Below are 21,293 nucleotides of genomic sequence, written 5' to 3'. Positions count from 1 at the left end.
GGTCAGAGCAAAGCCACAGAAACTTTGGAAACAACTAGATTCACAACTTAGGTACTATTCACCAAACCTCAAAGGAAGAAGATACTGGGAAACTTGTCATCCTGTTTGTAAAGACAGAGCCAAGCCCAGGGGTCAGGACACTCACACGAGAGGTGAAGGTTGGGCAGAAACACAAGGGAACGTGTTGTTTTTGCCAGGCACCAAATGTAGGCTGCCCACCTCTTCAGCAAGTGTGTTAATTGCTCTCCTAGAGGCAATCTGCGGTAGGTTGACTTCAGCCCTGCTCCTGAAACTGTTCTCCCTTTGGATGAATCAGTAAATAAGTATGGCACCAGAATAAGGCAAATGAGCACCTGCCTGAAGGCTATGACAATCAGCATGGGAGGGACGACAGCTGGATTCAGATTTTTTTTTTTTGGCCTAATTTAGGGCATAGAATGGATCCTCTCCTGCGGAGCAGGCTGTAGGGTATATAAGGAGGGATGACTTCATCTCCCCTTCGGTTTTGTGATTGGCACCAACTTCCACTTGCAAATCTCGCCTGAGAAGCAACCAAAAATCTTTTGTCTCAGAAAAGCTGAAGGCAACCACATCCCAAGCATTTTCTTCAAGCTACAAGTGCTGTCCAAAGGAATCTAGCTATAGTCTGACAATATATTTCTTTGGGCCATCAGCTTCTGGGGAAAAAAACCGTATCACTATAACGTAAACTTCTTTACAGCCTAAACTATAATTAACAACACTGAAGTAGAAACGTAGGGTACCTTCAAATGGGAAAAAGCAAAATACGACCTTTTCTCTACTGCATATTATATTCATTACATTAAAAAAAAAAATTCTAAAAACTAAATGACTAAACGTTAAGCATTGTGAAAAGTTATATTGCACTGCATATGATTTTATTGTACCCCCTCTACTGGGCAACTCTTGGAAAGCTTCACCTCAAAAACAAAAAACACACTGGGAATAAGTAGCTGCAAATGACGAGTGAGTACCTGCTGACGATACTAAAACAGTAATAGTGTACTGAAATACTAGCAGTGTTGAAGGAAACTTTAATGTTCATGTAGGGATACACTTTTAACTCATCCCCCTAGATTTTTTGACAGCTGAATACTAAAGGTTAAATTATTTTAGAAGCATACACTTCCATATACATTGCTTAAAGTTAAAATCTAACACAGCCCTATAATTTTTTATTTTTTCGTGGCTTTAAAATAATAAGAAAGAAACTCGGAATGTAAACATAAATACGTTAACAGCAATATTTTTTTTACTTTTCTATAAACAAAGAAACAAATTCACATGCAAAGAGAAAAAATGGCTTCACTGAACAGTCATTCAAGCAAAAGTGAATACAATTTACAATCTATTTCGTCTTTGTTCAATTCAAAGATAGACTTCACTGTGAAGCTCTGATTTACAGCTGTCCAGCACCATGAACTCCTAAATAAATATATAGGCAAAAATAGAAGAGTGTCATCTGCAACAAGGGACTCCTGAGAACATTGCCATTTATTTGCATGACAGGAACACCCAAGAGAGGATTAATGTATCTGAAGTGAAAGGCAGAGCCTCACTAGGATGCACGCTGGACCATCACGTCATCAGCAGCATGTCCTGCCCCAAAGAGTTTGTTGTGTCAGTTAAGAGAAACCAACACAATTGACTATAAAAGGAACAACAAGCAAAGGGAAGATGTAGCAGTACGCTGGAACAGAAAGTTGCAGGACAAGATGTGTGCCTTTTCTCTTTCTTTTTTTTTTTTTTGAAGTACAAGAAAACAAAGGGGTCAGTGAATTAATGAGTTTCTCCACCCATATGTTTAACTACTGTCAGTTTATTGTTATACTGTGGTTACAATGATACTGGTGTACCCTGAGAGATGATTTGAAGATGAAGAAGAATCAGCTTGTGGATGAACTTTACTGCACAGAGAGAAGGAAGTTACAAAGATGTAAGCATGAAAGATAAGCAGGCAAAACGATGATGGAGGGAGGAAAAAACACAAGAATGTGCCAACAGCTCCAGTTACCAGGTGCAGAAATAGTAAAGGCTTTGCATGGGAAGAGGGCTAATGCTCAAACAAAGCCACATTCCTTTCTACACCTCCTGGTAGACTCCCTCAAAGTACACTGGGGCCATAAGATCAAGAAAAAAGCCACTCTCCATCTGGCCTCGGGGAAGAGCTGCAAGACAGAACTGTCAGAAGACTAGCTGGTAGTAACAGCCACAGAAACTGCCAAAGTTCGGATGTTTGGATATCGAGAGGGCTTTGTACATGCTGACTTGAATTTTCACCCTGTGCAAACTGTCTGCTTGCACATGCCCTCTCCTTTACCCTTTCTTTCACTCACTGCAGATCTCCTCCCCCTTCCTTCAATATTGTTTCCTCCATTCCCCTTCACCACAGAATGGCACAAGTTTTAGACACAAATAAGTATGCTTCAAAAAGAGGAGAGAATCACAGAATAGTTTGGTTTGGAAGGGATCTTCAAGGCTCATCTAGTCCAACCCCCTGCAATGAGCAGGGACATCTTTAACTAGATCAGGTTGCTCAGAGCCCTGTCCAGCCTGGCCCGGAATATCTCCAGGGATGGGGCATCTACCACCTCTCTGGGCAACCTGGGACAGTGTTTCACCACCCTCATTGTAAAAAAATTATTCCTCACGCCTAGCCTGAATCTCCCCTCCTTTAGGTTAAAACCATTACCCCTTGTCCTGGCACAATAGGCCCTGCTAAAGTCTGTCCCCATCTTTCTTAAAGACCCCTTTCAAGTACTGAAAGGCCACAATAAGGTCTCCCTGGAGCCTTCTCTTCTCCAGGCTGAACAACCCCAGCTCTCTCAGCCTGTCCTCACAGCAGAGCTGTTCTAGCCCTCTGATCATTTCTGTGGCCTCCTCTGGCCCTTCTCCAACAGCTCCGTGTCTTTCCTGTGCTGAGGCCTCCAGAGCTGGACACATCATGCCACACAACAACCAAAGCCTGAAGCCTGACACAGCAAGGCACAGGCTAGGAACTGTGGAGGACTTTGGGACCAAGCAAGTAAGAAGGTCAACACAAGTTGTTTGCAATACGTATAGTAGAAGAATCCCTGAATTAATGCTTTGTAAATGCAGAGTGATACAAAGAACCAGGTAGGCAAACGACAGTAAGTATACATGAGCTATAAAGGCTACAGGAAGGGTGTTTTACACTGAAAAACACTATAAAATACTCTCATGGACCTAAAGCACAAGTTATAGTTTGGAATAAACACACCAAATTTTGCAAATAATCACTGATCATAGTCTGATCTCAGACATTTTAAAACAACTGCTTTGCCGTTATTCTGCATTAAAAACAGCATTAAAACAATCTCTGATAACGCAGAATTAAAATGGAAAAGTATGCATATAATAACAAAATTAAATGACAGAAAAACATCTTGCGTTTCTCCTTTCCCTTTCAAAAAACCAGCACGAGCACAGAACTTCATTCTGGATCTATTTGTGGATACATAATTAAAACATACAAAAACCAAACATATAAGTTCAAACAAAAATAACCCAAAAGGCAAAATAAAAAACCCAGAAGGCAAAATTGTGTCAATAACTCAACCACTATTAATATTACAGAGTATTAATGAGCAACAACTAAGCATTGTAGATTTTTAATTATTATTTTAGAGAACAAATGTTGGCTCTGATGATTTTCAAAAATGTCGTTTAGAATGCATATGAAAAGCATTCAATAAACTTTTCATCACAGCTGAATGGTATTTACAACGCCTCTTAACTTTCTGAATGTGTATTTTGTCCTTGACTGGCTCTGGAGAGGAAGTCCTTAAATAGCAGTTCACATTCCAAATATGAACATTCAATTCCTTAAGTTCTTAGTGGTCAACTATACAGCGGTCCCACTTTCAGGAAGAGGTCACAGACAAGTTTAAGTGTTTGGATCACTCTCAAACCTTTCAGGACCTTCTGGAAAAGTGGGGTGTTTTTTGTTTGTTTTGTTTTCCCAAAGAAAGGAAACTGAAGTGTCTCCTGATATCCAGGTTTTGTGTTCTTTCATAATCTGGTGTTTTTCTGGAAAACTGTCATATCACAAGTGGTACAGAAAGTGCTGATCCTATGAAACAAAAGTCGCTAGTACGGCACATGATCATGTGGTGAGATCTGTTGCCTCTTCTAGAAGGTTCCTTACTTCAGCGGGATACCACCCTCATACTGCAGAAGTCTGTCCTCAATGGAACACTTGCTCCAATTAGACCCCAAATGAAATAAGACATCGCAACTTACCTAAACTAGAAACCCAAATAAATATTGAAAACAAAACCTGAGGTATGTTGCAAAACAATATCCCTGAAGTGTTATGGCTTGCATGGGTCACATTCTTTTTACTCAGTGCATTCAGATACCCAAAGGACCATTATGCTCAGAGAAGAGTTCTTGGGAGAACTGAAAGTTTCTGACATGAGAGAATTTAAACTAGCTGTGAATCCCATTGAGGAGCTATGACTCATCTCTGAGGTTTAAATTAGATTATCAGCCAAGTGAAGCAGCACAGTAAATCTACAATAAAAGATGAATGCCTACAGGAAAATAATTTTTGCCCCTAGTGGCAGATGCTTGAACTTTAAAGGATCTGAGACTAAGCTCTTTGACTAAGCCTTCCTGACAGAAGACAATTGAAATAATTTCTTTAGTTGGTCCAACTTTGCTCCATATGCCACATGGAAACAATATCTAAACCCAGTAAAAGAAAGTATATTGTCACTTCTAAACCAATTGAGGATCAAACAATTTACAGAAACCAAGACTTATTTTGCTGACAATTAAGCTCTATCACCAAGACTTGAGATTCAATGAAATTTGACAATTGTGAAGAAAGAGGCTTTTGTCTGATTAAGTCTGAAGCATTTGGAAGAATCAACAAAAAATAGAAGCCTGAATTAGATCGAAGTATCAGAGCCTTTGAGGATAGTCTAGAATTCACTAATCAAAATAACTGCCTTCCTTGCTCTGTTTCCTCTCTGATTGCTTTGGTACTACAGCAGAAAGGCGTATAGCAAAAGGCAAATTTGGCCTAAGGAGGAAGCGTTACACCCATCACACCTCCTCTCACACCACCAGCAGACTTTGTCTATCCTGCTGGTCAAGCTCCATTATGAAGAACCACCATCCCTTTAAAGATGAGATGAAAGACAAGTGTGAATCATTGCTGTACGCCAAATCTAAGGGGTGTGAAGGGCCTTTTAAGCCTTTTTCTTCCATGCTGAAAGCCATCACACTTACTCTGTGGTAATTCACATACAACTCAAAGAAGTTTGCAAACTCTCTTCTATTTTAGTGCTGGAAGTCACCAGCTGGGATAATACTCCGGCATCTCCTCCTCACAGAGTCAAAGAATTAACATATCCTTTTCTTTTTCCAAGAACCATAGGACTAACCTGTTCCCTTTCTGCCCATTTAATTGAAAAATACATAAGACTTCTATTCAAAACACCGCCATGTTTTACTTTATAATTAATAGAAAGGAGTCAAGAAGCATTTGTACGTCTTGTATCTCATGAGAAGTACAAACAACAGAAGTACAAACACAAAGGTTTTAACAAATTAAGCAGTGCTCACAGGACTAATTTTTAACTTGAAGACATCTCAGATCATTTCAGAAACTTGAGATTTTGCATTGCATAAAATGTCCATGTCTCTACTAAAAGCACATAATAATATTGCTTTGTTGCATGGCTAAAATGGGAAAAGAACAAAATCCTATTTTTCCACAGCAATGTTTCTATTTTTTAAGCAAACAAACACTTCTGCGAAGTGTCAGATTGGACATTTCTACTCTCGAGCACTCAGCAGGTGAACAAAATCATCTGTATAAGCCTTCATAATCTTTGAGAAACACTTATTTCTGAACAATCACTTCTAAATACTGTTCCTTAAGCCTTCGGTAGTAGCTGAGCAACACTGGTCATTAAATTGAGGTGCAGCAGAGTTAATTTTTTCTTATCTCAATTAAAAAAAAAAGTTAGGATTGTTTTTTCCCTTTTTTCTGTTGGGGATTTTTGGGGGTTTAAATATATAAGCAGCATTTAGTGAATGGCTTTGAATTCAATATTAAACCATACTCGTAGCTTAATTACGAAAAAAGATAATTGTCACTACATATTTGGAATATTAAAACTTGTCAGCTTTACAAAGACCTCAAGGCACTTTCTTCTCTCAAATTTAGTTTTATTTTGAAAGCGCCCATTAGATAAGATTCCTTAGTATTAGAAAAGATTTCTTAGTATTAAAACAAGTCTGGTGTAACTAGTTTTCTGTTGAAAATATTGGGGACAAAAAATGTTCCTTCTATATTGTTAGTTCAATAGGAAAAAAGGATGACAATTCTAAAGCTAAGACCATCTATATTTCACAGTTCTGGTGCTTTCAATTTGCAGAGATTTCTACAGGTATCTTTTGTCCCAAATAAGCATCCAACAGTAAGGGAACATTAGCTGACTAAAGGTAACTACAACCAACTCTTCCTGAAACCATTTTACCATTTTTTAGTCAGGAAATACCAGAAATATTCTGGAAGGCTAACAGTAATTGTTTACTTTTGGCTGATTGTTCAGACTGGGGGGAGGGAGAATTGTTCTTCTAATAGGAGACTGGGGAATGAAGGAAGGGAGAAAGGAGAGAAGCATTACACTAACATCAAACAAAACATATGGGGTTTACGTATTTATGTATTTTAATATATATGTTGTATATATGTGTGTGTATGAAAATAAATATTAACATTATGGTTAATTCCTTTATCTTAAATTTAGTGGTAAATTCAGAATACTGGACATTTTAAGATACCCATCCTTAAGCACACAGATAGCTGGGTACCCTGACACTGTAGTCAGTAGGAAAGACAGCTCTTCTCCAGCAGGATTTAGAGCCAAAGCCTAACATTGCTGCTCTCCATAATGCCCTGGACGAGCCTGCCTCTCTGCCATGTACACAGTAAACTTAGGCTAATGTTAAACACTGCAAATATCCTTCTTTGCCTGGTCATACACGCTCTTCAAAATGGAATCCTAAATGGCTAGAAAATAGAAATAATCATGGATTTGAAGAAATTCTACTATTTTGTGCCAGAAAATTGTATGTTTTACTCACTGAACCCTTAACCTCTATTACTGAAAGGATAACCTTACCATAACAAAGATGGCATTTGTACTTTACACTTAACACTAACTTAACCAAGTAAGTGCCACACAACAAATCTGGTCTAAAACAGGCACAGCAACCCTAGCACTTCAGTTTGCTTTTAGTTTTTCTTCTGTAAACTGAAAGTTAGGCTCCTGTCTCATTAGGCCATACACAGATTTACTCCTGTTTATGGGTCATAACAAAACCAGAAGGTTCTTCATTAAGTTGCCCAGCATTAAGGATATATTCCCTCTTTCAGAGAGAGGGAAGAAACAGCAAACATGAGTGGCAGACAGCACCAGTACTTCTAAAACTGTTCATTATCCCATGTAATGAGAAGATCACTGCATACAAAACACTTAACATTCTAAACCAAATCTCTCTAAGTGAACACAGACACTGGCTGCTTTCCCTCTGAAGACCAGAATGACAGTTTCTAAACATAAAATAGGCACACTGGAAGAAGAGATTAATGATATAGTGTAAAGTTTATTTGCAGCTTTAAATGCTCATATTAAAAAAAAGACAGAGGGGAAAAAACAGCACTGAGCATATGCCCCCCAGCACCTAACCACTTACTGTCCTCTGGGTATGTCCTAGAAAGGATGGGGCAGGAACAGTCTTCCTGTCTGAGCAATTCCTTATGACATCTTAAAAACAGATGTAGGAACTTTGTCTGAAAACTTAGACTGAACTGTATCTATTTTGGGTTCTGAACTTTCAAACTGATGAACATGAAATTATGCCGAGAAATAAACACATGCAGGGACAAAGGAACATGTATTCCCAATGAAGGGAAGCTTACCACAAAGGAGAGGGTTTTTTCTTGCCTACGCACGAATTAGTAATATTCTGTATTGCATCATTTGCATATTAAACAGACAACAACTTCATTGAGAAAAAACAGGTTTACCACACACGTGGAGAAATCTCCTCACATCTGATGAAAAGAAAACCAAGGAAGAAAAGAGTTAGGTCATCTGTCCTCTATCCATTATACCTTATAATTGCCAGCAATAATGTCCATGTTCCAAATGTTCACCTTCTTAGTTTTCCGTGCACCTTCAGATTATTCTGCAGTCTGTGCCCCAACACTAACACAGGCTTGTAAAGAATTATGCTTGAAAGTGGGCAGGATATATGGAGCAGATAGTGTAAAGGAGTTGGGAGAGATAGGAGAGTAGCATTCCCAGACAAAGAAAGCAGAGGATAAATTCAGGTACACAGTGGGTGAAAACTAGCAATGCCATGCTGGTGGACAGAGAAACCAATGATAAGACAAGGGGCAATGGGTACAAACTGGAACACAGGAGGTTCCATTTATATTTGAGAAGAAACTTCTTCACAAGTGAGGGTGCCAGAGTGCCAGAGCACTGGAACAGGCTGCCCAGGGGGGTTGTGGAGTCTCCTTCTCTGGAGACATTCAAAACCCACTTGGACACATTCCTGTGTAACCTCATCTAGGTGTTCCTGCTCCGGCAAGGGGATTGGACTAGATGATATTTTGAGGTCCTTTCCAATCTCTAACATCCTGTGATTCTGTGATATGAGAAGCTTAACTTTAAACTTCGAGTTTACAAATGTCATAAATGTTGCACCAGGAGCATATGATAAAAGCTCCAGTTGGAGGAGTATTAGTGACCTCTATATTGTTTTTCTAAATTAGCGAATGAGGGGATGCTACAATCAGAAGACAAGCAGGTCAGTCATCATTCGCGAGTCTTCTACAGCACTGAAAAGTCAAACACAAAACCAAATCCACCTAGTTAACACACAACGCACTTCTATTCTGAACCAAACAGTTGAGAATAAAGACTTTGACGCCCTTCTCCCATATAGCAGCCAGCCTGCTTTGTATGCTGGCTCAGTGAACACCATTTCTTACCAGCATTAGATGAGTCATGGCTAAAGCAGCCTCAGCTTCTCCAGACGTTGCAGTAATCTCCTCACTCCACAACCTCTCATTAGGGACCACCACAACAATATATTCTGCTCAAGCAGAAGTCAAAAGCTACGGCAACAAAATATGCAAACGACAGTCACCTAGGAATGGTTCAACAAGAACCCAAATTTTAATTATCATTAAAACAAACCTCCATGAACCTGCAGTTTCCAGTTTCAAGCTACCTACCTCAAGCCTGGTATTGTCACAAGCAATAATTACTGTCCATTACATACCACTATGATAATTACAGGACTATTGTCCAGTAACTAATAAAACAAAAAAGAATGCTTTTCACATGCTTGATGCTGTTTTAAAATACTTTGTGAAGTTCTCTTAAGACTGGTGGCTGTCAACATATCCAGCTTGTCACAATGCTGTCTCCTTGAAATATAACATTACCATCAGAAATCAAAACCTGAAAGAGGTCCTGCATACGTGTTCACGTGAATACATAACAAAAAAACCTCTGTCAAAGTACCTACTGATTCTTACAGAAAAAATAAGAACACCTAGGGAAGACAGGATGGAAGCAAGCAAGTAATGTTGTCTTGTACTATCTGCAAGTAGCTTAGTAAATAACTCTATCACGTTTGCATTTTTTAAACTGAACAGCACACTAAAATCAACCTCGATTCAATACCTCCACTTCCCTAACTGTTGATTTCTGTCCTTAAGTTCTTATACTGGATTGTCAGAAGCGGCAGATCCACATACGACACCCATTCTTTTCTACACTAAAATACTAATTTTGGATGAAGAAGTGCCTTTTGTTCCCAAACACTCTCCAAGATCACCACAGGCACAAACTAATCTTCACTTGTTGCATAATCTGCAAGATGCTGGCAATCTGAAAACAAAAAAAAACAAACTCAAAACCAAAAAAGACTAATTAATTCATGCAGATGCTGCAGTGCAGATTACCTAGGATCATCTGGGAGAAAGATTTCTGTGCAGCATAAAGCAGAAGAACTAATGAAATGAGTTTGCACTGTAATAGCCTTTGCTTTCTTTTAATTTACAGCCATTCAGATTAAAAAAAAAAAAACAAAACAAAACCAAAACTTAATATCAAAATGGGCTGTTTATTCTGCAAACACCACAGTGATTTAACTGTGTCTGTAAGGGACAGCAATGAGAGGTTATGGCATGGTAAGGAGCTCAGAAGAGCCAAGAGCCTGACATGTAGGGCTTTCACCTGGGATGCGGGACACAGATGTTCAAGGCCCATATGAAACTAGAGAGGGAGGAGAACTGGGCTCCTTCCCCACATTCCACATATGCCACCTGGCTATTTGTTATCCCTGCTCTGCTCTTCCCCAAAATAATTGGGTTTGGAAACGCTTCCGCCTTGTTCCAAGGTGGAATCAAAGTGGGGTTTCGAGAAATTTTTCGTCATTTCTCAAAAATACTTCCCACCCACAACAAGCATCCACAAACAGCAAGAGGAGATCCTGTCCATGTAACACCTCCAGTCCCCACTATCCACAAGAGTCACAGCAGCATCCACCCATTTTAAGCAGATTAAAAAAAGCAAAAAAAAAAAGGTATATATTTAAAACAGTTTTTGTCAAGAGCAAAAGAATCCTCTACCCTTCAGATTATCATTTACAGCTGCACCACCTCAGCTACGCCTTCTTTTAAGCCCCTCACAGTTTTTGCATCAATATTATTGCAGTCTCTCCCTCTGAGCATCTTCAATCAACCTCCTTGCCACAAATCTCATCAAATAGTCTGCCATTTATGCGAGACTAAAACGTCACTCCATTTTTACCCTCTTGCCACATTTGCAGGAAAGATCTGTCTCTGAACAGCTTCTGTGCAGTCTTCTAAAGCCAATACTTCTAATTAGGTTTCTCTGTCTTATTCAACTCCGCCATGCCTCCTTTTTGCTTAGCTGAGGTGGGGTGAGAGCAGCTCTCTCTGTAGCTGCTTTAGCAAAAGAAAAAACAGACTTTGCAGTATCTGGGCAGGTCAGCATATGGTCAGAAATGAGTTTCGCAGCAGGCCGTTTTCCCCACCAGGGGATCCTAATGTGAAGAAGATAGAAAATCTCTGTGAAGGGACGTGAAATCTTGTGCCAGGAAAGCAGGAGACTGCGCTTGGAAGTGGTTGTCAGTACAAGCTTCACGCTATTTCCCTATCAAATAATGTCCCGTCCCCTCCTACAAACAGCTTTTCTGTAAACCTTTTAATTTTATCTCCCATATTAAGCGTAAATAGGGTGAGCACTGACTCGGTGAACTGAAAATGTAATGGGCTTGTCTCATCAGTTTATGGCCAGGTTTCATTCAATTATGATTGCAGAGAAAAATAGGATAGGGTTGAATTGAGTTATGCTAATAGATGATAAATGTAAACATAACTCCAGAGCAGTGTTTGCTAACTTTAAATACTACTCCTATAGCAATCAACTTTATAAGGTTCCTGACAGAATCATAATGGTGATAAAACACATGGAAGCATAAGACTATTTAAACTCTTAACAAAAGCCCGATAACACTAACAGTAAATGAGCAACTCCCACAAAATATCATTTAATAATCACGCCCTGATAAGGTTTAAAGTACATATGGCCATTGTTAGATGAAAAAACATTAAAGTCTTTTTTTTTTTTAAAAACACATGTAGCAACCTAACAGGTTACTACCACACCTACTTCAGTGAGGAGCTGTTCCACTCAAACACCCAAACATAATATTTACAACGCTGTGCGGTTGTTAAGGATCTTGATGATTGATGGAACTTATTGTGTTGCCATCTTAATGACAACAAATGTAAGTGATTACCAACACGGAAGACAGAATCTGTGTTTTTATTTTACAACAAAAGGCAGTCCTATAGGGACTTCTTTTCAACACAAACGAACAAACCTGCGCACACATCAACGTTCTTCAGAGCTCTGCACAGAGAGTAAAAAAACAAAGCTTCTGCTGCTTTAAAGACAATGTATTTTTTGTATTAGCTTAAGAGAACATGAAAGCTGTCGTAAGAGCTGGTATAGTTTTTCACAATCCCACAGAATGCATCTTGACCACAAGGAAATATCTGAAAACTGTATCAGAAAGATAGCATAGATCTTGTTTCTGAAAAAAAAAGGAAGCAATTGAGTCATTGAGTCAAATAGGAACACAATACACTTTCTGGCATCGCTACTGAATATTTATATCAGTGATGAATGAGACTACAAATGAAATATTTTAAAATGAAGCTTTGCCTTGTTAACTGCATGATATGCCAAAACACCACCTACTGTAAATCACAGGGTTTAAGACCAGTATTTCTTGTTTAAACATGCTACTTGTTCAGCAGAATCGCTTGTGTGAACAAGCACACATTAATGTACACTAACTACAGCAGTTTCACTATCCAACTGATAGAGTATAATTTAACAACCTCATTATCAGCATTGTAATTTTCAGACTGCTGAAATGTCATATTTGTTGCAAATATTATACGGTTTAAATACGTTAACAACATCGCCCATTTGACTCTTCTGTCAGATAAAATGCAGATAGGCACTTGTGCGCTGATGAACATGCTTTTAATCCTACAAAGAAACTTTCTCTGTCAAATTATAGGTGTTTCAACACTTGATTTATGAACACAGTAATTAAAATCCTTATGCCTTAAAGAAAAACAAACTCTTCATTATAACAACAGCTTTCTTTCACGTTTTTATCTTTTAATATTCAGAGCTTGCTTTTATATGCTGCTATTAGCTATCAGTTTGGTATGTCATTCCTGGCTGCCAAGACGGGAGAATATTTCTCTTTATAATCTGGTCAAACCTCAAAGTCTGGATGAGCACCCAAAGGGATCAATGTTTATTCACAGCTTCCACAAAGCATTTGCGGGGATAGAAAAATCTGCTAATTTAACAGGTAGAGGACAACTATCACACAATTCAGTGCTTTCTATTTCTAGGAAGGCCAGAAATGCTGTAACATCTGCCAAAATATTTCTCCTCCCTCCGTGAACTGTCAGAACCAAGAGTTTGGAGACATACAATTAAAAAAAAACCAAACAACTAGATTTTTCACATGTATGTCTGTAGTGGCTCTGGTTCAATTTGAATTTTAGACAGACCTATGGAGGGGGAAGAGATTCCTATTTTATCTGAACAAATTCATGCATATCATTCATTCATTCTTACAGCACCCATCAGCACAGCAGCAGCAGGTTTCAGTTTCCTAAACTCAATGCAATTCAGAATTACACACAATCTCCAGTAAAACTACCATTACTGAAAGTGATGCAGTTACACATTAGCATCCCTTCTCTAAAGAAACCTCTTTCCCCAAATCCCAGAAAAGAACAATTCATTTACAAGCTAAGCAAGTAATCTTGAATCAAATCCTGAAGCTTGTCAAAACTAGCATTTCCTAAACTATCAATAAGAAACTAATTTCAAAAGAGGGAACTCCCAATTCAAGTCACTGCTGCAGAAGTCCTGGTTCTTTTTAACCAGCTTTCTATCAAATTTGTTTGAAATGTTACAAAGATCTCGAAAAATAAATTAAAAAGCAATAATGGCTGAAGATCTCCTTGACAGGACCAAAGCATTAGACTCTATAGGGTTGTCTGACTTTTGGCCGCAAATCAAAAAGCCAGCAAAGTTCCTGGACTCAGCATTACGTGAAGCTGAAAAGCTGACCGTGTAAGAGATTAAGAGAAAATATTATACTTGCAGATAATGGGGACAGCGTCACAGAACCACATTACTATTGCTCAGTAGTGAGGTTGAAAATTCCCTCCTCAAATATAATCTCTAAAAACATAACAGATACATTTTGTTATCCTTCTAACAAGCTGTTGCAATGCTAGACTGGGATAAAACAGATCATGCTGCCCTCTTGTGCTAGATGTGCACAGAAAGCAACCCTTTTATTCCTGCAAGTGACACATGAAGAGGAATATATAAAGCATTCACTATGAAGCAGGAAACCTCCACATTTTCCTCTTTACAGATACCTTGACATACATGCAATTCCTTTACTGGAATTTGGATAGAAGAACAAAGGAAGTTTCAACAGAAAGAACTAACATTCTAAACTCAAAAAAATAAACAAGTTCTGTCAACAAATGCAGACAAGTCAGATGTGAGAAATCCTAAAATTCAACCATGTAATCTGTAACTTCCCATCAAGTTTTTACTATGGCTGTTTAAGTGATCTTGTACAGATACCTACTGATAAATTTGGATTTCAGTCATAAATATCTGATCATTCTTTCTGAATGCAGGATAACACAATAAGCTTCAATCACTTAGGATTATCAGCTCAATAGGTTTAGGTTTAGTGCTTAAGAAAGAGACAGCCTTTTATTAATAAGGTTCTTCTAACACAAAACATACTTAAAGCAGTAACATCTAACTATTTTTATATCTATGCCAAATCACAGAAAGGTGAAATCTGTGTACATACAAATATTTTTGGGTGGGAAGGGAGAAAGGAGAGGGGTCCTCACATTCCTCTTCTGTCTCTGCTATGTAATCCAGTTTCCAAAAATATATTAGAATTCTTATACCATCTGTGTAAGATGCTCATTACTATTTCCTTTACAACCTTCCCCTCCCTATATATTGCTATTGCAATCTGTAAAGAAAGATCTTGGGCTTGTGCCTAAACTGACTCACAAAGCGTATTTTTTTTAGAAATAAGTCATTTCATTTATTCAGCATGACTGATTAGAACTACACTGTTTGGAGCTGACAGACATGTCATGATTCACCACGTATTTCCATTTCCTCATGTCGACTCCCTGATGCTGCTCATTAGTCTGTTTCCCCAATAAGAACTATTGGGAGTTTGGGTTGTCTATTTATTTAGGTTTCCTTACTCAACTTTGGAACATGGATCACTGTGTGTTCAAAATACTGACCGTGGCATTTTTTAATTGCTGATTATTTTTGGATAAATAAAACAGCAAAAAGTCAGTTCAGCAATTGCTTCTGCTCAGGTCTTACGAGACCTCACACAAATACTGAGAATACACTGGATGTTTAAATGACAGATCTGACACTGCAGTAGCAGCTTGGTTAATATGGAATATGATAATTAATAATTTGGCTTGGCTATTACAATCACAGTCCTAGTAAAAGCCTTTAATACTTTCAGTTTCTTTTTAGTCTTTTATAGTAAGGCATATTAGAAAAAAAAAAAAAAAAAAGACTTCTACTTAAATCTTACACCAATGCAAAAAAAAGTATCTGAAGTTCTAAAATATAAAGAGACAGTAAAAAAACACGTAAATCAGACAATGAAACATACATGTTAAAAGCAGAATTTCACAACTGCTACATGCTGCATCTCTGAACAAGAACATCCTTTCAGATGTCATCTTTTCCCTTTTCTTTTTCCAAAAGAAGTACATATCAGTACAGTAGTACCTTTGTATGCTGCCATGACCAAAAGAAAGACACAGAGAAAGAAATATATGCACACTGAAGTTAATCTTCTATTATATAATATCTGCTGATAAATAGGAACACACATCTGTAAGTCATGACAGTGTGTGAATATCAGTGATAGGCAGGTTTTATCAATGTCACTTTTACAAAGTCCTGCTAATTTGAGCTTCACAGTATGTTACAAAGCAAACTGGTATTTATTACTCCACATTGTTCCTGGTGTTTACTCTGTAGTTCTTAGTTTGTTATGATGAGCCAGGTTTATGGGCAGTCTTATAAGATGATTATGTATTCCCTCAAAAATACAGTTACTGCATATGCTGTGCACACACACTTAAGAAAATAAAAAAAAGAGAGAGAGAAGAGGAAAATCCCTGCCTACCTGACAACAAACCCCATCAGTACGATGATTTCTTCTGATACATGTGCTCTCACTAGCTCTCCACTAACCTGTCCCCTGAGATTACAGCTTCACTTCTAATCCTTTGCAGTGATCTTCAATTTACACTACCACAGACTCTTAGTACAAGTAGACCATGTAACATAACCTTAAATTCTGCAGTTGTACATTTTTTTTTTCAAGGGGAAATTGTACATGTTTCATTCACCATATTATAGACATGAACCTTTTTTCCATATGAGTATTTTTCTCCTGAAATATCACTTATTTCTCTGAAACAATAAGGCCATCCCTATATACCGTTACAATCATTAAATCAAAACTCTGAATTACCACACATGCTTAAAATTAACTTTTAGAGGGGCAAATAATTGTTAGGGTTAAGCTTTCAAAGAAAAGTAGAAGGCATCCCCACAAAATGCATGCATATGCATTCAGCATATGGAATACACCTCTGTGTAACTGAATTAGAATAGCAAACCAACTAGCAGGTCAATGTGTCGCACCAAAGCCACATGTAATTCATTTTTCTGTACACTGTATTTGAAGAGAGCAACATCAACCATCAATAAGTAGTCACTGTTCTGACTTTATAAATTTAAAAAGACCATGCTGTTAAATTTAGGATAAAAGAAAAAAAAAAAAGCCACAAATGTGCAAAAATATTATAATATCGTAATTGTCCAGAAATAGTATAGTCAACATGATCAATGAGGTACAGTAAGTGTTAAGAGGTTTCTTACTATTAACCTTACCTATAGGATTTCTGTCGAAAAACAAGACAGGAGCTTTCAAAATGGACTGAAACATTTTGTTGTGCAAATTCTGACCGGAATTAACAAGAACTTGAAACACCAGAAGACTTCTTATTATGCCGAACAGTATTGTAGCCACCGTTAAACCTGAAATAAAGAAAAAACCACAAAGCATGCATACAGATATGGATCTTTTACTAGGAAAAGAATTTATAAATAAAACTGAACTAAAACCAAATTTTGTTGACTTTTGTATATAGCAAGAATTCAAATTTAAGCCTAAGTACTCAGACTGAATGCAGAACATAGATATCTTATATTTGTACACCAATTTCAGTTACTATCAGCTCATCAATTTAAACAATTTCTCTTTTTCGGCTTGAAAGAATTGGTTCTTCATGTAAATGTAGGAAATGTCTGTTAAACCACGAAATAAATCTGTATTAAAACCTCCTGCATAACATCTCTGCTAAGAAATTCATTTCACAGTGCCATGTGTAATTGTGGCTTGCAGAGGTCACTGTGAAGATTCAACATTTGCCAGCAGGTATTAACCAAGTAATATATACATGGCTATTTAGAGACAACCTTGAGTTATTCTCAATCAGCCCAAACCACTCATGCCATTCTTCCCCTTGTAAACTACATCAAATCATTTAAATTTTGTGTATTCTTGAACACAGTGTAAGATGCATCCCTTATGCCATGCGAAGCAGAGCCCTTCTAGGGAATTGGTCTGCAGATTGTTTGTCTTTCTTCTGGGAACGTCTCCACTCACAACACAGGGGTGCCGGAGGGCAAAAGATGGAAAGAATGATGAGACCGCTGCTGCTGCTCTGTTTGCTGTGTGTGATCTCCACTGTGGCTGCCCAAACTCCCAGTCAATGAAGGTGAACAGCAAAGGTGTTAACCTTACATCTGGCAGTGCTTCCAGACTCCAGGTGATCTGCTCCAGAAACGAAGCATGGCCACCACAAGCCCAGATGCTCAGGCCTTGAGGACATCCTGAAGTTAGACCCTAACTGTCAACATAAAACATTGCCTGTTCTAAGGACAGGTTAAAACTTGACATAATTCAGGAACAGCTATAGTAACAGCAGGTAAGAGTGAGGTTTTAAGTTATGTGATGTGGTTAAGTCAATCAGTTATTCCATCCTCTTTAATGCTGTATCCTCCCCAGCATGCAACAAAAGGTATCCCTATCGCATGTGTCTCCTCACAGCTTATGGATCACATTCTACATGGTGCTGTTTTTAAGAAAAAACAAAACATGGCCGGGATGAGAGCTTGTTTGCCTTGTCCTGATTGCTGTATTTTGGGCCAAGTACAAGAAAACAACTTTTCCAAGAGTAACGGCACGTATCCAAGCAGGAAAGCTGGGTCATGCAAAAAGGGAGCAAAGGGGTATGAGGCAGGAGGCTGTGGCAGAGCCCACGCCTAAGAGCAGCCTGGGGGTGCAGAGGGAGCACGTCCTGGGAACCCAAATTTTGGTACAACTGCACTCAGGTGTGGAAGCCACTGGAAGCTGCTGGCACAACCCTCACCAAACAAAACACCTGAAAAGACCTAATGGCTGGCAAAAAGGGGAGGAAGGAGACTTACTTTCAAGTCCCTCATCCAGCCTGTCTCACGCTGAAGGTTTTTGCTTTCCCTCTGTTTACGAGCTCACCACCTCGATGTGAGAGAGGCAAGGGCTCTTTGCACGCTCACTTTACAGAAAAGGTGTGGAACTGGTACCTCACTTCTCGCCAATGGGGTTTCCCATTAACAGAAATTTTACTCTTCTAAATCTTTGTCTCATAGAAACAAAAAGGAATTGGAAGGAACTAACACAGTTATTCTTTTTTTCCTAACACTGAGAATCATAAATACAAATGTTAAATTATTTTACGCAGTTACAGAGGTTATGGAAGAGGGCAAGTTATGTTATTACATACTTCATATGAAATGTATTGTCTTTTTATAACTTTTTAAACTTCACTTATAATTTTGTGTAGGTAACTCAATGCTGTTTTTCCAACTGCTGCAAATATCTCACCAAGCCATCTGAACATTCCAATATAAAGGTAACTTTTGCTGTTACACTATCTAGAACAAAATTTGCCTTAAAGGACAAAATTTTCCATAATGTGGTTTAGGTTATATGGCCAGAGAAAGCCAAGTTTCCCACACTTAATCATACTGTGCAGTCCACTGAAACAGCTCATGAAATAAGACATTACACCAAGAAAATATGAGCCAAGTTTATCTGGCTCCTAAATTGTGGTTTCCCAGGCCAAGCACAATCTTTTCAGTCAAGCACTTGGATCACGTGGCGTTCCAAAAAAAACCCAAACAAAAAAATCCTCAGCCCAGCCTCTCGCCCATGAGAGATGTTTCTGAATACATTCAATGCATGTTCTTCTGGTATTCCACCTGTTTTCTCATACATATAATTTACATCTCCATCAATAAACTACCATGCCATACCAAACTGTGCATCACCAGATGTGGTAAATAGCAGAGTCTGAGAGCATATTTCTACACATGATTTTTCTATGTCAATTTTGACTACATTTCAGAGCAGTATTTCAAGATGTTTGGATGTCTGAATACAAGGATCAATGCCCTTTTCTGGATACTCAGAAGCATATGACTACCTATTGAAATATATTGAAATGTTTTTTAAGCATCCTGCTTTGCATACCTTTGTAGGATGCTTTTTTAAAACTGGTTGTTTTGCTATGACACTTCAGAAGGAATGTAGCCATGCCAAGTTTTACAACAGCATAGAATGAAGATCCATTTCTAATCCCTCTTGCCCATCCATATAATGACTGAAGATTTAGCTCAATGGCCTATTAGTATAGACAATAACCACAACCTTACGGTGATTGACTTTTTGAATACTCAATTCCCAGTTTACTTTCCAAAATCCAGGTAAGGCAAATTAAAGAGTCTGCATTCAACTTATTTCTTCCATTAGTTTTTTTAATTTTATTTATTCAAATTAATTTACTCAGGAAGCAAGACTGAGGCTCCTAATCTGTTAAGACATAACTCAGTTACTGCTTGAAATCGCATTTTCCCACGCTGCCGTTGCTTCACACCTCTCAAAACTGTTTATTATTATAGGTCAGATAATAAATAGTTCTTTAGACACACACACGTGCACGTTTAACTACCTGCGTAAATTCCCAAATAAAAGTTAAGGTCTAGATGTTCAGTCTCATTTGCTCCATTATTTCCATTTGTTGTGACATTCAGCTTTTCTTGACGATTTGCCCTGTGGAAACGCATACAGAAGATAAGGATCATCAAATCACATTCCACAAATATTCATAAGTACGCTTAACCGTTTCTAAATTCAACCCTGTTGAAATCTTCTGTTCAAAAGATCCCATGTACTGATTTGTCATGCATCACACCATGAATAGAAGCTACCTCAGGCTACACTTCAGCATAAAGTTTAACTTTCTTTCCACACACAAAGTGAGTGAAGATCAGAAAAAGACCAAGAATGCTCTGGACTTCCCCAGAGCAGGAGTTTTCCCCCCACACCACCTAAACAATGATTTCTATTAGATAAACAGCTTGACTGAAAAGGCAGAAACAACTGACCAGTTACTATCATCAACTCACCAGTAAGAAAGCCACCAGTCCTGAAGAACATATGCCACCTTGAGTAAAAGAGGTAAACACAAGAATCATCTTACAAAATGAAAAAAAAAATTAGAAAATTAAATTTCCTTGCTATTCTTTCATGTTCTCTGGGAAAACATCACATATTCAGGAAAGCATGCCATCCAGTCTTTCAAGATGAGCAGAAATTTGCAAAGCACATTAGAAGGTGCATTAGAACCCTCTACAAAGAAAGAAGTTACCTTAAATTACCTTACATGATAGTGAACTAAAGGAAAGCAATACACTTAAGCAAACAAAATATAGTAGCTCTTCCTAATGTATGTTAATTGAACATTAAAGAGCTCATTTTTTCAGTTCCTAAATTTGCTACTAGAGATATTCCAAAATGCTTTTTGATTAACAAACTTTCTGATGTTACCGGTCCAGAAATTTGTGTTTACAGGAGATAATTACCAGAAACAAGGTTGAAGGAGGATGAGAGAAGAGAGGGAGGGAAAAACTCCTACTGCCACCTTCCTTCTGTGCTGAGAGGTGACTACAAACTTGTAACACAGTCATTTATCTCAAAATACACCTCTGTTCACGTGAATTTAAACTTCTGGGCAGTCTACTGCAGAGATTTGATCCTGCTCAGCTATCTTTCCTACAGACTCAATTCAAGCACAATCAAAAAGGAAGTAACATGTTTAAATATATCAACTATTTTTTACAGCCAAGACCAATCACTTCCATGAAATGAATTTAAGCTCTCTCAGCAGGAAAGAGAAGGCGGCAATAAGGTATCTCCATGCAGCTTCCTCAGCTCACCATTTCTTTCAGTAAGTTCCAAAATCATTTTCCTTGTTTAAAAATTCTTTTGCATACTTGCTACAGCCTGCATTATACACAATATTTGCCTATCCTCTTCCCCACTATGGATCAGCACAAGATCTCTCAATGCTGTATCAAAACTTCATGCTGGTATATAAAATTTGATCAAGT

The 21,293-nt window shown here is 38.1% G+C and overlaps 1 protein-coding gene across 2 annotated transcripts in view; it reads right to left on the bottom strand.

Annotated features, from left to right (window-relative positions):
* Positions 1-21,293, bottom strand: part of ABCC4 (ATP binding cassette subfamily C member 4 (PEL blood group)) — a gene marked incomplete at both ends in the record, with an annotated part of 152,958 nt that overhangs the window by 74,521 nt on the left and 57,144 nt on the right. For both annotated transcript variants that reach the window (XM_080356195.1, XM_080356196.1), the window contains 3 exons: positions 16,689-16,835; positions 19,853-19,953; positions 20,310-20,347. In XM_080356195.1, coding sequence (XP_080212321.1) covers positions 16,689-16,835; positions 19,853-19,953; positions 20,310-20,347 — 286 coding nt within the window. The remainder of the gene's footprint in view (positions 1-16,688; positions 16,836-19,852; positions 19,954-20,309; positions 20,348-21,293) is intronic.

The sequence above is a fragment of the Nesoenas mayeri genome, assembly GCF_963082525.1.
Source record: "Nesoenas mayeri genome assembly, chromosome: 1".
Lineage (NCBI taxonomy): Eukaryota > Metazoa > Chordata > Aves > Columbiformes > Columbidae > Nesoenas > Nesoenas mayeri.
Note: the sequence above shows the minus strand (reverse complement) of the source record. Positions and strands in the feature narration are given on the sequence as shown.